Source organism: Miscanthus floridulus, chromosome 9, assembly GCF_019320115.1.
Source record: "Miscanthus floridulus cultivar M001 chromosome 9, ASM1932011v1, whole genome shotgun sequence".
In the NCBI taxonomy this organism is placed as follows: domain Eukaryota; kingdom Viridiplantae; phylum Streptophyta; class Magnoliopsida; order Poales; family Poaceae; genus Miscanthus; species Miscanthus floridulus.
The window spans coordinates 22,038,973-22,058,419 of NC_089588.1; the positions used below are offsets into that span (position 1 = coordinate 22,038,973).

The 19,447-nt window shown below is 44.6% G+C and overlaps 2 protein-coding genes across 2 annotated transcripts; both read left to right on the plus strand.

The window, feature by feature from the left end:
* Nucleotides 1-12,545: 12,545 nt before the first annotated feature.
* On the plus strand, nt 12,546-16,115 carry LOC136479432 (uncharacterized). The gene is made up of 6 exons (XM_066477307.1): nt 12,546-12,913; nt 13,090-13,615; nt 14,025-14,651; nt 14,759-14,875; nt 15,217-15,964; nt 16,051-16,115. The coding sequence occupies exons 1-6, from the start codon at nt 12,546-12,548 to the stop codon at nt 16,113-16,115; spliced, it is 2,451 nt and encodes an 816-aa protein (XP_066333404.1).
* Nucleotides 16,116-16,481: 366 nt separating this feature from the next.
* Nucleotides 16,482-17,884, plus strand: LOC136479434 (uncharacterized). Its single transcript, XM_066477308.1, has 2 exons — nt 16,482-17,060; nt 17,201-17,884. Exons 1-2 carry the CDS (start codon nt 16,551-16,553, stop codon nt 17,882-17,884), a joined length of 1,194 nt encoding a protein of 397 aa, XP_066333405.1. The 5' UTR covers nt 16,482-16,550.
* The last annotated feature ends 1,563 nt before the right edge of the window (nt 17,885-19,447 follow it).

Below are 19,447 nucleotides of genomic sequence, written 5' to 3' on the forward strand. Positions count from 1 at the left end.
ATCAGTCCCGCGGCGCGGCATGCTGGTGTCTCTCTTGCGCCTTGGCGATGGTTATGACGTTTGGGCTTGACCCTTGAGACTAGAGTCATGGCAATCTCATCTCTCTTGACGTTTCGCCTAGCTTGAGCACTGGAGTCGCTGCGCCTAAGCTATACGTACGTACGCATCCTGGGGGCCCTTTGATTTCCGAGGCCTGGGGCGTTCGATCACCATGCTCCCACTAACTGAAAGTAAACCATCTGTGGCCAAGGTTTTCGTTATCGGAAATAAAAATTTATCGGAGGTCATGGATAAACAGGATAAGCAAGATATATCGGAAATATCGGACCAAATTAAAAAAAATCAAATTGTTTTGAAAAAAATTCGTAGAATTTGACTTGAAACTATTCCTAAGCTATTAAACATCACTTATTCACAGATAAAAACAAGAATAAAACATTATAGTGTGGGACCGTCGCACGGCTGAATTTGGTTTGTCTGTGTGGGAGCAGGAAAGAAGGGAAAAATTTGGCCGATGTCAAATTTTATCGGACCCTGTGGATAGAAAGGAAATTTCGAAAATTTCGGTGAATTTCGGCCGATAAAAAAAACCTTGTCTGTGGCTGCCACACACTAGCAAAGAAAATTGAGCACCACCAGACTCAAACAACTGATGGTAAGAACCATTGTCTGTGGTAGTCGTCCTTACAGTAGTTTATAAAAGAGAACACAGATGGCAAAGCGTCACTAGTAAGAAACATGTTCTTGCCGCACATCATGATTTTAGAAAACCGCAGAAGAAGGACGCCACGACGACGGGTGGACGCGTTCCTTATAGATACAAGAAACAGAAAGGGAAGGTTCAGGGGAGACACGGTCATACCTTCCCTGCCGGAGGCAAGGGGAGTCCCGGCGTCGGCCGTGTCCCTGAAGAGAAGCACGACGACATCACCGTCCATGGCCCGCGCGAATGCCCTGGTCTCGCTGTGGGTGCACCGAGCAAGTAGTAGAGAGGACAGCTCTCAACGAGTTGGTGGCACTGCTGACCTCCTCGACGTCCTCCACCTCGCGCCACGGGATTTGACGTTATGCAATACCATTTGGCACGAAGTAGCTTCCTTATTATATATTAGATCATCTCGAGCAAATAAATTTTAGTCAATTTTGATAAAATTTAAATGTGCAAAGGTGAGGTTTTCGTTCTTTTGATGTGAGTCTGCATATTTATTCAAACTCATATGTATCTTTTATGCAAATCTAGTAGTGAACTTATGTGTCTACTTGTTGGTGAGCTGTTGGATTGAAACTATAAAATTTTGGGATGAGTTGGGGAATTTGGGGTGGAAAGAAGACTTAATTTGCTATGGGTTTGGGTCGGGTAGGGGGTGGGTTTCAACCCACTGGTAGAGAACCGAGCTTTACTCCCGGTGGGGAACCCCCTCTAGTCCCGGTTCCCCACCCGGGAGCAAGCATCCGGGACTAAAGGGGGGGTCCTTTAGTCCCGGGTCAGGAACCGGGACTAAAGGAGGACCTTTAGTCCCGGTGGGTAACACCAACCGGGACTAAAGGTGCCTCCTGACATGCCACGATGGCCGACACCTTTAGTCCCGGTTGGTAATACGAACCGGGACTAAAGGTTTTTTTTTCTTTTTTCTTTTCTTTTTATTTTTTTGTTTTCTTTTCAAAATAGGTTTTCGAAGTCGTATTGTATGCTGCTAATTATACATTTATACGCGCATATAGTATGTTTCGGTTCAAGCACAATGAACGTATTAAATCACACAATTCAAACATAGAAATATATATATATATATATATATATATATATATATATATATATGCATGCATGCATCATATATATATTTACATGCATGCATGCATATGTGTATTTTACATTATATTATTTCATGTGCATATATTACAAAAGATTGCATTATAGTTGTTGTGACATAACAAGTTTCCTCTCATCCTCTAGCTTGGCTTCAATGGCAGTGTTGGGTCGAAGTAGAACTCGCCCTTGGAATCGATGACCTGCTCATTAAAAAATCCGGCTATAGACTCTTGAATTGCTTTGATTTGGTCTTGCCGTATGACCTTTTCCTCCAACCATCGAGTCTACAGGTTTGAATTAAAGGAAAATAAATTAATATATGTACATATATATATATAAAGACATAGTAACACAATCAATAATAATAATTAAATGAATATATAGTGTATTTTTAACGTACTTTGAGTCTCTCTGTGGGAGTTCTTCGGGAGAGCACCTTGATAAACTTGCAAACATAGTAACCACAGTAGTTGTTCCCCTGTTCCTGCCTCAGACACCACTTTACAAGAAAAAGATTTGTCATTCAATCTGGTGATCCGGTGAAAGCTATATGTTTAATTAATAAAGATGATGCGATTCAGGGGACTTACTTTCAAAGGGATTACATTCAGTGGCGCTTTGCATTTTTCCATATGTTGCTTCTCAATAAAGGTTTTCCAAACACTGCCCAATAAAAAATTTGCCACGTCATCAGATATAGTTAATCATCATATTTGTGTGTATATATAGTTGCTAGAGATCCCGAAATTACCTCTGGATAATATCTATCATATCTTGGTAGTCTTGTTGTGGTTTTCTCATCGAGTCATAGATTATCAAGTGACTTTTCACCAGATCGATGTCCATCAATATCCAGTGATTGCTGCATGTGTTTATAGGATATAATGCATAACACTCATTAATTAACTAGAATCAACATATGAGCCATTAAGGCTATGATCGACATGATTAACACTCACTTGAAGTTATAGGGAAAGAGTATATCCTTCTTGTGGTGTTGGTTCACTAAGAAGTTCATGAGGTTACTCTCTGACTCAGACTTCCAATTAGTCTTTGGAGTAATTGGGTCTTTGAATACTATATGGGGATCAACAAAACCAATTTCATTGTAGCCTTCCTTTCTGAGCTCTGTCATTGTAAATCTGTATATATATAGTACTTGTTACAATAATTTATATGCATATACACACATATGATGAGTTTAATAATAGATCGAAAGAATTATTACTTACAGGCAATAGCAGCTAATGATAACTTTGTCCAGAGAGGTCAGGTGACATAGTTGATGAAATTCTGCAAAGTCAACATACATAACATCATCGCCACAGAACCAATGTTCGTCTCTAATTCTGACACCAATGCAGAAGTCTCCACTGGTAGACGCCTGCATGTACCACTTGTTTAGCAGGTACATTTGCGTCCCCAGATCAGATAAGGCTTGAGGGTTGTATAGACTCTGGCCTAGTATAAATTTTTTCTTCCAAATATCAACCTCCGCCGCACTCTCAATGTTTCCATCACCAAACATCTGGTAAAGGTCGAGACCAGTCTCATCAAGAAATTCACCAAGGTGATCCAAATCGACATCCGGAGGTATGTTTGCCTGATGCATTAATCCTAAATTCGAACCATATTCATTACCAACAACTAGCGGGGGGATTGATTGGTGCGCTTGTTGTCTGAGTTGGGCAACTCCTTTCCCTGCCCGCTTCTTTTTCTGTGCCGCCTCAATTGACTTGGTGAGAGTGTGGTCATAGTCTGATAACGTTGATTTGGACGGCTTACGAGATTCCCGCTGTTGTTGCTGGTAAGAAGTCACCTTTTTTCTTAGAATATCCGGAGCTACGAAGAAGTATGGTTTCTCCGGGTTTCTCCTTGCTTCTTGATTCATTTTAAGTTTGTCATAGAATCTAGACATGTCTTTTTTATATGCATCAGTTCCTTCTTCCTTCTCTTTAGATATTATTTTGGGAATAGCCTTTGGTTTCACGGTGGCTTTCTTTGCAGGCGGGGACTGGTTCTTTGTTTGAGGGGCTGGCCTCTTGCTAGGCTTCTTGGTAGGCGGGGGCGGGGGAGGCGTTGGAGACCTCCTTGGAGGTGTTGGCAGCGGCGTTGGAGACCTCCTTGGAGGTGGCGGCTGCGGCGTTGGAGACCTCCTTGGAGATGGTGTGGATGCAGCCTCGTCTTCCAACACAATGTCATCGTACAGAGCACTATGATGATCTGGCGATTGAACAATTGGATTTAGGTTGGGGGAGGATCTGCTACAAAAAAAGGAATGACATATTATTATGAGCAGATTGTTAATTATTTAAGCCAATACAAATTAATGATGTAGTGTTTTCATCCGCACATACCTATGGTGAGGTAGTTCAGGAGGAGGTGGAGCCGACATCCCTAGAATGATGATGTAGCGCTTGCGCCATAGAATGAATGTCTTCTCCGCTTCTCCTAGAGTCTTCTCGCCATCACCTCCAGGAATGTCAAGAGGCAAATCACTAAAACCTTTTTCAGCTTTATCTACCGAGATGGTAGCATATCCTTCTTGGATTATATTCCCATGAATCCTTGGTGTCTTGGTTCGGTCGATAGGATTAACAAGACCGATAGCCACCTTGATTGTGGAATTCTCCTTCGGAATGTGTAGCTCACACGTTGTACAAGGTTCAGTGACGTCATCCACAGGGAAGCGCAGTCCTGTGTCCCCTTGATTTGGTATCTCCGTGGAAGCGCAACTGCTTTTCAACTGAACAGATTGGCTAATGTTGATTCCTGGCTCTGATGCCTGCTTGCTTGCACTCACTGCTATTTGCACTTGCCTTTTGATTTCCTCCTGCATTCTCGCTTCAAGGTTTTTTTCCCGCTCCTGTGCTTCACGCACCGCTTCCTCCAACCTCTGGAGCCGCTGTGCCTCTTCTTCCTTCTTTCTCTAGCGACTTCTGTAGGAAGGTCTGTCCTAAGGGAATCCTTGCTCCCATGAGACACTTCCTTTGCCTCTAGTTCGGCCACCATGTTCAATAGTCCCGATGGCGTATGTCAGCTCATCCTTCTCTCTGTTGGGCCTGAACGCACCACTAGCAGTAGCTCTCTGAGCATAAAACAATCTTTCTGCTGCTTCTTGCAGTCTTGCGCCATAAACGCACTTCCCTGTCTCCTGGTCTAGTGTTCCCCCATGACCGAAAAACCAATTCTTTGCACGTTCTCCCCACTCGAGTGATTTTGGTCTGATACCCTTGGCAAGAAGGTCTGCTTCCATTTTGTTCCACTTCTTAATGGCAGTCGGGTAGCCACCTGATCCCAAGGTATGGTGGTATGTCTTCTGTTGGGTATTACGTTGGTTCTTTATCACCCGACTCACACCCTCTTCCGAAGTCTTGTACTGTACAAACTCATCCCAATAGGGTCTCTGCTTTGAGATCGGGCCTGGGACAGTAAAATCTGGTGCTATGTTCTTCTTGACATACGTCGTGTATAGGTGTTTCTTCCAAGTCTAAAACTGGGTGGCCATCTTCTTCATTGCCCAATCCCTAACTCGCTCCTTCAATTCATCACCATCTATTATATCATCATAACCATCTGTTTGGAGCGTGAAATGTACAAGCCATGGATTTACATCGATCTAATTAATTTCTAAAGTAATTTCATTGGTAACGAAAGTTCATTAGCGGATGGTTCGTAGCGTTGTTTCCAAATAATATATAGCGTGTTTATTATACAAGCCATGGATTTACATCGATCTAATTAATTTCTAAAGTAATTTCATTGGTGGTCCTTAATTATACTTGTCATGAGTTCAGGTCCCAGTGATCTTAAAATGTATTTTTGTACCATAAAATGCAGTTTTTGACACTCTAATTAAACTTGCTAATTTATCCATATAATATCCAAATATTCAAAACTTGCCTTAAGATATGTTTTTATTTAAAATCATTTAGAGTTCCAAATATTCATTTTTAGTTCCTAGATTTTGTGATTCAAAATTTGGAATTTTCAATCGACCTCGAGCGTTGACATGGCTTACACCAAAGTTGTAGTTTTCGACGTGATCTATAACTCGGCAGTGGAGGGCTCGGACGAATGTACAAAGAGATCGACGAATATATCACCTCGATCAAGCTCGGTAGTGTGGAGGGCCTCGGGCGCGGTGGGGCAACGCGCGGTGGAGGGCCTCGGGCGCGGAGGAGGGCACGGTGGAGGGCCACGGGCGCGCGCGGAGGAGGGGCACGGGCGCGCGCGGTGGAGGCCGCACGAGGAAGAAGACGGCGGCGCCGGTGTCACGGAAGGCGAACGGACGCGGCGCGAGGAAGAAGAGGGCGGCGGTGTTCGACGAGGAAGAAGACGAGCGGATCGATCTGCGCCAGGCGCTGGAGGTTATATATCAGAGAGAATTACTCCCGGTGCCAGCCACCAACCGGGAGTAAAAACCCTTTACTCCCGGTGCGTATTACCAACCGGGAGTAAAGGTACCTTTACTCCCGGTGCGTGTTACCAACCGGGAGTAACCTTTACTCCCGGTTGGTAACACGCACCGGGAGTAAAGGGTTTTTTTGGCGGGCCACGAAACTGCAGGCCACCTTTACTCCCGGGTGGGCTTCCCACCCGGGAGTAAAGGTGGCCTGTAGTTTCGTTTCCCGCCTGTTTTAAGCAATAGTCTTGTTAAATACAATAGAAATGCAATAGTTTTTGTTAAATACATAGTAAATTAAATAAAAGGCATAAAATTATTTTGTTAAAAAATATGAATTTTCTTTTTGTTTATTGCACATAGGAAAAATCGATAACCTAACTTTTTTTTATTTTTTGTTAGAATTATAAAACATAATGTAACTAATATTTATTATTTCGTTAATGCAAAAATGTAGTGTTTAATTAAAATTATTAAAACTATTGGTTTTGGACAGAAAATTTGTTTTCACATCATTTTAACGTTAATATTTTAATTTTTCATCACTCAGTATCCTAATTTACCTTTTTGAGAGAGAAATCCCACCAAATCAAACATTGATTTAATTTGAAACATGACATAATAAACATCTGAATTCACAATTATTACATAATATCTCAAACACACACTATATTAAATCACTATATCATCAAGTGGGCACAGCAGTGAACTTCTTCTTTACGTATGTCCCTTGGTTATGATCGCTTCGTAACCATGGAGTGTCCTCATCATTTACCAAGATGCTAGGGTCTTTGTTCACTTTGAAGGGCGGAATTCGGTCATCCTTTTCATATTCTTCTGACATATCCGACTTGTCCTCAATTCCCACGATGACTCTTTTCCCTGAAAGAACTATGTGGCGCTTTGGCTCTTTGGTTGAGTCATTATCGTTTTTCCCTCTTTTTGGTTTGGTAGACATATCATTGACATAGAACACCTGATTCACATCCTTGGCAAGGACGAATGGTTCGTCTTTGTACCCAATATTACTAAGGTCTACTGTTGTCATTCCATACTCATTGTCTACTGTTACCCCGCCTCCGGTCACCTTGACCCATTGGCACCTGAACAATAGGATCTTCAAAGTAGGTGCATATTCTAGTTCCCATATTTCATCTATGCGTCCATAATATGTCTGCTTATTCCCATTCGGGTCTGTGGCATCTATGCGGACACCACTGTTTTGGTTGGTACTCCTTTTATCTTGGGCTACTATGTAGAATATGTTCCCATTTATCTCGTACCCTTTGTATGTGACGATATGCCATGATGGTTGCATAGCCAATAAATACAGTTGCTCATGGATGCTCTCATCACCTTGACATTTTTTTCGCAACCAACCGCCGAAAGTTTCCATGTGCTTATGCGTAATCCAAGCTTCAGTCTTCCCTAAAAACTCGGATCGTAAGAGATCTTTGTGTGTCTCAATATACGGATCTACCAAAGAGGAGTTCTGTAGAACTGTGTAGTGCGCTTTATTGAAATAATCATCATCCGTACCAATATATGTTTTCCTCCCTAGTGTCCCCTTTCCGCCTAGTCTCCCCTCATGTCTCGATTCAGGAACACCAATCGAGTCAAGGTCGGGAATAAAGTCAACACAGAACTCAATGACCTCTTCTGTTCCATAGCCCTTGGCGATGCTTCCTTCTGGGCGAGCACGGTTGTAAACATATTTCTTCAGGACTCCCATGAATCTCTCTAAGGGGAACATGTTGTGTAGGAACACAGGACCGAGAGTGAAAATCTCCTTGACTAGGTGAACTAGGAGGTGTGTCATAATATCAAAGAAGGAAGGAGGGAACACTAACTCAAAGCTGACGAGACATTGAACCACATCATTCTGTAGTTTAGCTAGATCAGTTGGATCAATTGCCTTCTGAGAAATTGCATTGAGGAATGCACATAGCTTCACAGTGGCTAGACGTACATTTGGAGGTAGAATTCCTCTTAATGCAACTGGAAGTAATTGCGTCATGAGAACGTGACAGTCATGGGACTTTAAGTTACAGAATTTCTTCTCTGGCACATTTATAATACCCTTTATATTCGAGGAGAATCCAGATGGTACCTTGATGTTGTTTAAGCATTCAAACATGATTTCCTTCTCCTCTTTGCTTAGAGTGTAGCTAGCAGGACGTAAGTAATGGCGTCCATCATCTGTCTTCTCTAGATGCAGGTTGTCTCTTTCTCTCAAACAACGCAGGTCCTGTCGTGCTTCAAATGTGTCCTTAGGCTTTCCATACACACCCATAAAGCCTAGCAGGTTCACACAAAGATTCTTCGTCAGGTGCATCACGTCGATCGAGCTACGGACCTCCAGGACTTGCCAATAGGGTAGGTCCCAAAATATGGACTTTTTCTTCCACATGGGTGCGTGACCGTTAGCGTCTTTCGGAATAGGTTGGCTTTCATGTCCTTTTCCAAAGACGACTTTCACATCATTGACCATATCGAGTACATCCTCACCGGTTCGGTTGCGAGGCTTGGTCAGGTGGTCTGCCTTCCCTTTAAAATGCTTGCCTTTCTTTCTTACGGGGTGATTTGCAGGAAGAAATCGACGATGGCCAAGGTACACGACCTTTCGACATTTTTTCAAGAATACACCTCTAATATCACCGAAGCAGTGTGTGCATGCATTATATCCCTTGTTTGACTGTCCTGAAAGATTACTTAGAGCAGGCCAATCATTGATTGTTACGAACAACAATGCTCGTAGATCAAAGTGTTCCTGTTTGTACTCATCCCACACATGTACACCTTCTTTATTCCACAAAATGAGAAGTTCGTCAATAAGTGGTCTCAGGTACACATCGATGTCATTGCCAGGTTGCTTCGGGCCTTGGATGAGCACAGGCATCATAATGAACTTCCGCTTCATGCATAACCAAGGAGGAATGTTGTAGATACTTAGAGTAACAGGCCAAGTGCTATGACTACTGTTCTGCTCTCCAAAAGGATTGATACCATCTGTACTTAAAGCAAACCTTAAGTTTCTTGCGTCATTTGCAAACTCTGGGAATTCTCTATCGATTGCTCTCCACTGGGACCCATCAGCAGGGTGTCTCAACATATTGTCTACCTTACGGTCTTCTTTGTGCCATCGTAACAATTTTGCATGTTCTTTGTTTCTGAACAGACGTTTCAAGCGTGGTATTATAGGAGCATACCACATAACCTTGGCAGGGATTTTCTTACGCAGACGTTCGCCCTCAACATCACCAGGGTCATCTCGCCTGATCTTATACCGCGACGCATGGCATACCGGGCATGCATCCAATTTCTCGTACTCTTTGCCACGGTATAGGATGTAGTCATTAGGACATGCATGTATCTTCTCTATTTCTAGCCCCATAGGACAGACAACTTGTTTTGCTTCGTAGGTAGTGGTGGGCAATTCATTGTACTTCGGAAGCATCTTCTTTTGGATTTTTAGTAACTCTCCAAATCCCTTGTCAGATACACCATTCTTTGCCTTCCATTGCAGCAATTCTAGTGTGGTTCCCAACTTTTTCTGCCCTGCATCACAAGTTGGGTACAACAATTTCTTGTGATCTTCTAGCATCCGCTCGAACTTGATCTTCTCCTTTTCACTTTCACATTCTCTTTGTGCATCACGAATGACCTGACAAAGATCATCAGCCGGCTCATCTTCTGCGGCTACCTCTTCTTCAGCTTCTCCCATTGCAGTATCATTGAAGCACGCACCATCAGGAATAATATCATTGTCGTCCCATTGTTCTTCTTCACCTTCTTCCATTACAACACCGGTTTCTCCGTGCTTTGTCCAACAAATATAGTTTAGCATGAAACCCGACTTGAACAAGTGTGAATGAAGAGTCCTTGAGCAAGGATATTCCACCGTATTTTTACATATGGCACATGGGCAGCACATGAAACCGTCGCGTTTGTTTGCCTCGGCCGCACGTAACAAAGAATGCACGCCGTCAATGAACTCTTGGGAGCGGCGATCAGCATTATACATCTAATAACGGCTCATCTGCATTACATGACATAAATATCATATTAAAACCTAGATCATAATTAATTATTTATACAACATGCGTGCCACCACAAAAGATACAAATTTATGAAAGCATCGCTACAATGTAGACAATCCCAACTACCACTAAAAGAACTAAAGCTAAAATACATTTCAGGAGCACAAGGATTTCGCGACCAATCTCAACTAAAACAGACAGATCCCCCGATTGTGCAACATCTTTGGGCTTCTTCGGCTAGATCACTGCCTCATTAGCCGCCGTATCTGCCTGTTGTGCAAGATATTTTTGCACGAGTTCAACATACTCTTCCTCCCAGTAGAAGCCTAAACATCGTCCACTGCCATCCCACTGAAATTAAAACAAAAAATTAGAACTTTAATCACAACCATCATGAAAATAGGTATAAACTAACCATAATCATTAAATACGATAAAATAACTCACATTACGATCCGGACACTTGTAGAAGATACGATCCTTGTTGGGACCCTCCTTCTTCACTCGGTACTCCATCACAATCTTCGTCTCATCACGACACTTGCCACATGGAATGAGAGGAAGGCCCGGCCTAAGTCGCTTTGGAAACCCATGAGAGGCCGAGGACCCGGAAGCAGTTGCCATCTACTCTCTATACTCATTTTTTAATACACTATAAATTTCTCCTTTTATAAACAAATAAAATTAACAAACTATAAAATTATCTAGATCTCTAAACAATGATATTTTTAATGGTCATTGTGTTCTCGTCTTTTACTGCGGCAGGTAAGTAATTCATATGATATTTCCGCAAATTAACAGAAGAATGGGAATATACACACATAACAGACTACTACGTTTAGGTACGGTGATTGACAGACTATTGCGACGATATCGGGACATGTGAATAAATAACCATCCGTACTAGTTGACCTTGCTTACGTGATCAGCTCGGCGAGCATGTCTCCACCGGACGGCACCGTACTTGGTCAAGGAAGAGCTCCGATTCTACGAGGAAGGGAACACGGTCTTCCACGACCGTTGTCGCTCTCCCTCGTAGAATCAAAGCTCCTCCTTGACGTCCGTTACCGCTCGGCAGAGAACATCCTCGCCGACCTGAACACGGTCCGCAAGTTCAACTAGTAAGGATTTGCTATAATTTTCTAACTATTTTCTAACTTTATATTTATATATACTACGTTTAGGTACGGTGATTGACAGACTACTGCGACGATATCGGGACATGTGAATAAATAACCATCCGTACTAGTTGACCTTGCTTACGTGATCAGCTCGGCGAGCATTTCTCCACCAGACGGCACCGTACTTGGTCAAGGAAGAGCTCCGATTCTACGAGGAAGGGAACACGGTCTTCCACGACCGTTGTCGCTCTCCCTCGTAGAATCAAAGCTCCTCCTTGACGTCCGTTACCGCTCGACAGAGAACATCCTCGCCGACCTGAACACGGTCCGCAAGTTCAACTAGTAAGGATTTGCTATAATTTTCTAACTATTTTCTAACTTTATATTTATATATACTTTAACCTTCTTTCATGTAAATATGCAAGCTTGAAGTGATTTTGAGCTCAAATTGCTTACAAATGAAAAAAACCACAATAAAGAACCATAAATATATATAGTGAACAAAATGGCATAAGAAAATGGTAAAAAATGAGAGTATGAGATTGGTAACCTTTACAACTGAAGAATCGACGGAGGAATCGAAGAAATCGACGGAGGAATCGAAGAATGGATGGAGGAACAATGGAGGGAGGGAGGAAGCAAGAACACTACTGCAGTGAGCTTCAAAATGTGCTGAGCTCGGGCTCGGGGAGGAAGGAGGAGACGGCCGATTTATAAAGGGAGAACATTTAGTCCCGGTTGATGGATCCAACCGGGACTAAAGGTAACTTTCCAATCCCGGGCGCAGCCACGGCCCGGGAGTAGACCTTTACTCCCGGTTGGAGCCACCAACCGGGAGTAAAAGTATACCTTTAGTCCCGGTTGGTGGCTCCAACCGGGACTAAAGGTCCCTGCCACCTCTGTCTGGCGCAGTAGCCGTTGGGCAGGGACCTTTAGTCCCGGTTGGAGCCACCAACCGGGACTAAAGGTATCTCTAGTCCCGGGCGCAAAAAATCCCGGGACTAGAGCCCATTTTGGCCGAGGATCAAAGGTCTGTTCTCTACTAGTGACCCCTTATATCAGAGCTACTGACTAGCATTGGTGCTGTGCATTGGCATTGCACTCGTCACCCAGTGAATGGTGGTAGTAGGAACTAATTAACTAAATTACTGTACTGCAGTGGAATTCACCATGGGAACTGCGTCTGACCTGGAGATGTTGGACGTGGAGCAGGTCCCGATCGGGCCGAGAACTCACTCTCCAGCAACAAATCAGGAAGCGCCAGGGGAGGTAAAACATTTGGGCCGTGATTTTGCGAAGAACGCCGTGCGCGTGCTGTCGAACTACACAGATCTGGTGGCTGGTATCGATCTGAGGCCCAGGGTGGCACTGGCGGGCCTGATCGTCATGGTCTGCGAGTCCGCAAGGATGAATCCTCCCCACGACTCCTTTTCACGTGGGTGGAGCACCGGCACGGGATTCGCCAAGCAATTGATGATTGAGAACTTCTGGGAACATGGAAAAATGTCGAGCAAGCTAATGGCATGGAAGACCCGAGGGTACGCCAGCAATGTGAGCACATAGAATTGGCAACCGCACCCCATTATGGAGCTACAAACCATTTACCTCGTGCTCAACAACACCCATACAAGTGATCAGGCTAAAAAAGAAGAAAAGAAGAAGAATCAACGTGGGAAGCCTGGCAGTGTCAACAACGATGGAGATTCAACAATAGCAACGGATGTGGCGGCCCTCCTAGCCAAAGCGGAGGTGGCCGCGAGCGTAAACGGGGATTCAACAATAGCAGCAATGGGAGCCCACAAATCCAACACAAGAAGGCCTGCAACATTGGTATTGGTGGCATCTCTGCTAGCAAATCATCGGAGGAGGCTAGCGATGCTGGCAGCAATGGCGGCCGTGATAGCAAATCAGAGGAGGCTAGCGATGCCGACAGCGGCAGTGGCCCTGCTAGCCAAGCTGATGAGGCCGGAGACGACACCAGCAGCAGTGGTGGTGATTCTTCTAGCCAACCTGGAGAGGCCGGTGATGGTGACAACAGCGGTGGCTCTGCTAGCCAACCCGGGGAGGCCGGTGACAACGGGGATCTTGATCTACGATGCCAGGGCCACGGTCGACCTCGGGTGGAGGTATTGGCCATACATGCTAATCTTTATGTCAAAGGCACGGAAATCGTCGTCTTTGACGGCAGACGAGGCCAGATCATCTATAGGAAGGAGGAAGGAGAAGAGGAGACAGAACAGGTATACATATATTATGTCTTACTAATTTGTCAACTTAGGGCCTGTTTGGATCCCCTTCTCTAAACTTTAGAGCTCTAAAAACATTACAGTATTTTAGCTCACTTTATAGGTCTAAAGCTCTATTGTGAGGGGGCATTATTATCATTGTTTACTCCAAACAAATCTCAAACACCATATGGTCATAGACACTATTTCTTAGTGCTTCTTGTGAGTATATTGTATGCAGTAGTAAGATGATGCCTAGAGTATAGAAAATTAAAGGCAATTTGTTTTTGATCATTGCGAAAATTTTGCAGAATTTATCTTTTCTTTCTTTGTGTATCTTGGGAGGATTAGAAATAGTAAGATGTCTACTATATGAATCTTTTTTACAACCATGCCATATTAATCAAGCAGTGCATACATGTAGGGAATGGTCGAGTTGGTACTGACTGGACCCTACAAAGGCATCTCAGCTTATGGGTGCTTCGCCATTAAAATTAACATCCCACCTGCCACTGCCAGTAGCAGCAGTGGCGATGCCGGTGGTCTCATCCAATGGGAATGGGACTATTATGACCCCAAGTACGCCGCCCAAGTCGACCAACTACCCGTGAGCCATACCATCTGCGCTCCGGACATGCGCCCCGAGGTAGCTGAGGTCACCTACGTTGTGATGTCAGATGCCCTGGAGGCCACAGTGCAGGTCAGGCTGCGACTCAAAGATGGGCATAACACTGCTGGCATTGGTGGTGAGATCACTGCACGTATCGACGGCTTGGAAGACAAATACAGGAGCGTCCTCTTCAGGTGTGCAAAGGGGACGCGTCAGTGTTTCTCCCCTACCGATGACGACTCGTGGTTCCTTCTTGAGCTGGCGAGGAATGTGGTTGCAGTGCCATGCGGCAGTGCGCTTCAAATAGAGGTGAACCTCCAGATTGAAACAGGCGATGGCAAGAAAGTTGAATTGAATAATGTTCCTCTCCGCTTCGCCAATGGAAATAGTTCCAGTAAAACTGACGACGGCAATGAAGTGGAAGTCACCTGGTACCCGGAGGTAAACATTATATTGAAGACATTTTTTTATCATTTCTTATTCTTTTAACGAATACTAATAATCTTGTTGTCACTGGATGATTATTATATACTACTAATTCACTGCAGATCGCACGACCAATAAGTCACCCTCCGGAGCAAATAATAACCAGCAAAGAGGCTCATCTGGAGAAAGCTAGTACTGTTCTGTCGTCGTTAGAACAAATCATCAGTGGTACACAGGAGGTAAATTAAAGGAGGACTAGCTACTATAGTGCTTGCGCTAAACATTGAAGACATTTGTTACTCCCTCCATCCCAAATTATAAGTCATTCCAAGAATCATGGAGAGTCAAAGCATCTCAATTTTGACCAAAATACAAAAATTTATGACATATACTATGAAAATATATTTAACAAAGAATCTAATGATACTTAACTGGTCATAAATGTTATTATCTTATTATATAAATTTGGTCAAACTTGAAATGCTTTGACTCTCCAAGATTCTTAGAATGACTTATAATTTAGAAACGGAGGGAATATCACTTTCCTTCTTTTAACTAAACTCTCGGGTAATGCATGCAGGCCAAAATGGTTTCAGGGCATCGAACTGTAGTGTACACCATCGGAGACGAACTGTCGTTCACTGAATTTATAATGGATCTCCGTGGCATCCTCGCTGACCATCCAGACCACGAGGATATCTTTGATCGCCACCACAGATCAATTCTCTCCTCCACCAGAGAACACCCAGTGCTCGCCAAGCAACGTGCTGAACAGCCGGCGAGGTGGATTCACGTCAAGCTGCAAGCAGTGAAGGGAGAGCAAATGATGTCGACAACCCTAATCATGCGGGACGACAACTTGTATGTCTGTGGCTTCATGAACCAGCAAGGAGATTCATTTGAGCTCATCGAGAACCCGAATAGATCTGCCGATATACTCCCAGTTGATGAATACAATCCCCAACGCCTAAGCTGGGGTGTCGGTTACAGATCCTTACTGGACTTCGACACTAAAGGTGGTCTTGTGAGAATACTGGCGCAGGTGAATCCGGGCCAGGACTTCGCCATGGATGCCGTGCACGTGTTGTCGTGCTTCCCAGCTTGGGTGGACGATCGTATTTCACCCAGGTTGGCACTAGTGAGGCTAATCCTCATCGTCTGCGAGTCTGCAAGGATGAATCCAATCTACAACTTCTTTATAAGCTCGTGGAGCAGGAGCACGCAAGATTACAGGGTATTTTTCGACAGGGAATTAACCCAGGATCTGATGTGTGATTACGTGTTGAATAAATATGGGAGGATGTCTTGCCAGCTGCTAGCATGGAAGAGTAGAAGATATACCAACCCTAACCCCATTTCATTGCTACGAGACATTTACCTCGTGCTCAACTACCGTTTGGATCCACCTGATCAGGCCAGCGGCGCCGAGAGCAGCAGCAGCTTCATGGACCTTTCTTGGTCGGGACATCAGAAAGCTGAAGGCGCCAGGCACCGACCTCGGGTGGAGCTGTTGGCCATGCATGCGGACCTTGGGGTCCTTGGCACAACCGTAATAGTCTTCGACGGGAAACGAGGCCATATCATCTATAGGAAGCAGGAACAAGGAGAAAAGGTACATGTATTAGATCATGTCTATTAACTAATCCCTGGTATCCATAATGTATATGAATCTTTTTCGCATGAAAGCAATAATAGATTAGATTATTAATGAAGCAATGTGCATGGTTGTAGGGAAAAATGGTTGATTTGGTGCTCACGGGACCCTGCACAAGCATCTCGGCCTACGGGTGCTTTGCCATCAAAATTGATATCCTAGGACCCTACACAAGCACTGGCGATGGCGGCGGCGGTTCCATCAAATGGGAATGGGACTGCTATGACCCAGAGTACGCCAAGGAAGTTGACAAAGGACCCATGACTCGAACCATAAGCTCTTCAGGCCCTGGCCGCAATGTTGAGATCACCTATGCGGTGATGTCCAACGCCCTGGAGGCCACAGTGCAGGTGAAGCTGCGGATGAAAGATGAGAACAGCCCTTGTAGCGTCTACGGTGTTATTACCGCTTGCATTGGTGATTTCAAAGGCCAGAGCATCCTCTTTAGGCGTACAAAGGAGACGGCGCAACATCTCTGTCCAATGACGGACTCGCCGCAGGGCGTCCTGTATCAGCTGGTGCGGTCCCTTGAGCTGGCCAGGAACGTGGTTGTGGTGCCATGTGGTCAACGGCTTCACATAGGGGTGGACCTGAGCATTGAAACTTCCAAGAACCAAGGGGCTAGTATTAATCCTCGTTTCAATAATATTATTCTCACCTTCGACAACCGCAGTAGCTGGTCGAGTCAACGTCGTGAAGTTGACGGGTATGAAGTTGAAGTGAACGTCGCCTTGTACAGTTGTGATCGATATGACCCGGGACCATGGAAGGTAAACATTGAAAACATGACTGAGCACTCGTTGCTCAACACATTTCTTATGCTTACCTTTTGTTTTGTTTTGTTTTTCGCTAAACATCAGATATGTCATATGTAGTCTTTTGCTTCATCACTACTACATATGTACTGCAGATGGATAGGATGTGGCAACCTGACATATCCTACATGGCTGGGAATGATGCAGAAGGATTCAGTACATTCATCATTGAGCTGCGTAGATTGGTGACCGACCACCCACGCTGCAGGGATCTCGTGGCTGATCATCAAGATCTCTCATCCACAAGTAACAACAAAGTGCTCCAATACTCTCACCGCATCCAACCAGAAAGTTTGTTTCACATCAAGCTGGAAGCGGAAGCGGAGGAGGGCGTGGAAGAAACGTCATCGATAATCTTAGTCATGCAGTGTGACAACTTGGACGTAATAGGCTTCATCAACATGCAGGATAGTCGAGCCTTCTGCTACGAACCTGGCTTGCATCGGGAGCTCCCAGGAGAATATAGTTCAAGACTTCTACGGTGGTGGGTGCACCGAAGCGACAGGGAGCAAATGCTGGGCCCCGCGAGGCTGGGCAAGACCTTCATGGTGGAAGCCGTGCGCGAGCTATCGCGCTTCACAGGTAGTGAGGAAGCCAAGCGGTCACGCCCGCGCATGGCAGTGCGGTCACTGGTGGGCCTTATGATCATGGTCTGCGATTCAGCGAGGATGGAACCTGTCCGCGAAGCCATGGCAGGTGGTTGGAATAAAGGCGGGACGGAACTTACCGAGCAACTGAACAATCTTTTTATCATTTCTTATTCTTTTAACGAATACTAATAATCTTGTTGTCTACTGAATGATTATTATATACTACTAATCCACTGCAGATCGCACGACCAATAAGTCACCCTCCGGAGCAAATAATAACCAGCAAAGAGGCTCATCTGGAGAAATCTATTACTGCTCCGTCGCCGTTAGAACAAATCATCAGTGGTACACAGGAGGTAAATTAAAGGAGGACTAGCTACTATAGTGCTTGCGCTAAACATTGAAGACATTTGTTACTCCCTCCATCCCAAATTAGAAGTCATTACAAGAATCTTGAAGAGTCAAAGCATCTTAAGTTTGACCAAAATTATAGAGAAAAATATAAAGATTTATGACATCAAATAGGTATACTAGGAAAATATATTTAATAAAGAATCTAATGATACTTAGCTGGTTTCATAAATGTTATTATCTTATTATATAAATTTGGTCAAACTTGAGATACTTTGACTCTCCAAGTTTCTTGGAATGACTTATAATTTGGAAACGGTGGGAGTATCACTTTCCTTCTTTTAACTAAACTCTCGGGTAATGCATGCAGGCCAAAATGGTTTCAGGGCATCAAACTGTAGAGTATACCATCGGAGACGAACTGTCGTTCAATGAATTTATAATGGCTCTCCGTGGCATCCTCGCTGACCATCCAGACCGCGAGGATATCTTTGATCGCCACCACAGTTCAATTCTCTCCTCCACCAGAGAACACCCAGTGCTCGCCAAGCAACGTGCTGAACAGCCAGCGAGGTGGATTCACGTCAAGTTGCAAGCAGTGAAGGGAGAGCAAATGATGTCGACAACCCTAATCATGCGGGACGACAACTTGTATGTCTGTGGCTTCATGAACCAGCAAGGAGATTCATTTGAGCTCATCGAGAACCCAGATATATCTGCTGATATACTCCCACTTGATGAATACAATCCCCAATGCCTAAGCTGGGGTGTCGGTTACAGATCCTTACTGGACTTCGACACTAAAGGTGGTCTTGTGAGAATACTGGAGCACGTGAATCCGGGCCAGGACTTCGCCATGGATGCCGTGCACGTGCTGTCGTGTTTCCCAGCTTGGGTGGTCGATCGTAATCGTATGAAGTCACCCAGGTTGGCACTAGCGGGGCTGATCCTCATCGTCTGCGAGTCTGCAAGGATGAATCCAATCTACAACTTCTTTACAAGCTCGTGGAGCAGGAGCAGGGAAGATTACACGGTATTTTCCGACAGGAAATTAACCCAGGATCTGATGCATGGTTACGTGTTGAATTTGAATAAATATGGGAGGATGTCACGCCAGCTGCTGGCATGGAAGAGTAGAAGATATCCCAACCCGCACCCCATTTCACTGCTACGAGACATTTACCTCGTTCTCAACTACCGTTTGGATCCACCTCCTCAAGAGGCTGACGGCGCCTGGCACCCACCTCGGGTGGAGCTGTTGGCCATGCATGCGGACCTTGGGGTCCTTGGCACAACCGTAATAGTCTTCGATGGGAAACGAGGCCATATCATCTATAGGAAGCAGGAACAAGGAGAAAAGGTACATGTATTAGATCATGTCTATTAACTAATCCCCGGTAT

Excerpts from the sequence above, each read along its gene's own strand:
- LOC136479434 (XM_066477308.1), top strand. The coding sequence starts at position 16,551 with ATGACTCGAACCATAAGCTCTTCAGGCCCTGGCCGCAATGTTGAGATC. Across the intron at positions 17,061-17,200 it reads ATGACCCGGGACCATGGAAG|ATGGATAGGATGTGGCAACC; the intron begins GTAAACATTGAA and ends TATGTACTGCAG.
- LOC136479432 (XM_066477307.1), top strand. The coding sequence starts at position 12,546 with ATGGGAACTGCGTCTGACCTGGAGATGTTGGACGTGGAGCAGGTCCCG. Across the intron at positions 12,914-13,089 it reads ATGGCATGGAAGACCCGAGG|CAACGGATGTGGCGGCCCTC; the intron begins GTACGCCAGCAA and ends ATTCAACAATAG. Across the intron at positions 14,876-15,216 it reads TCATCAGTGGTACACAGGAG|GCCAAAATGGTTTCAGGGCA; the intron begins GTAAATTAAAGG and ends TAATGCATGCAG.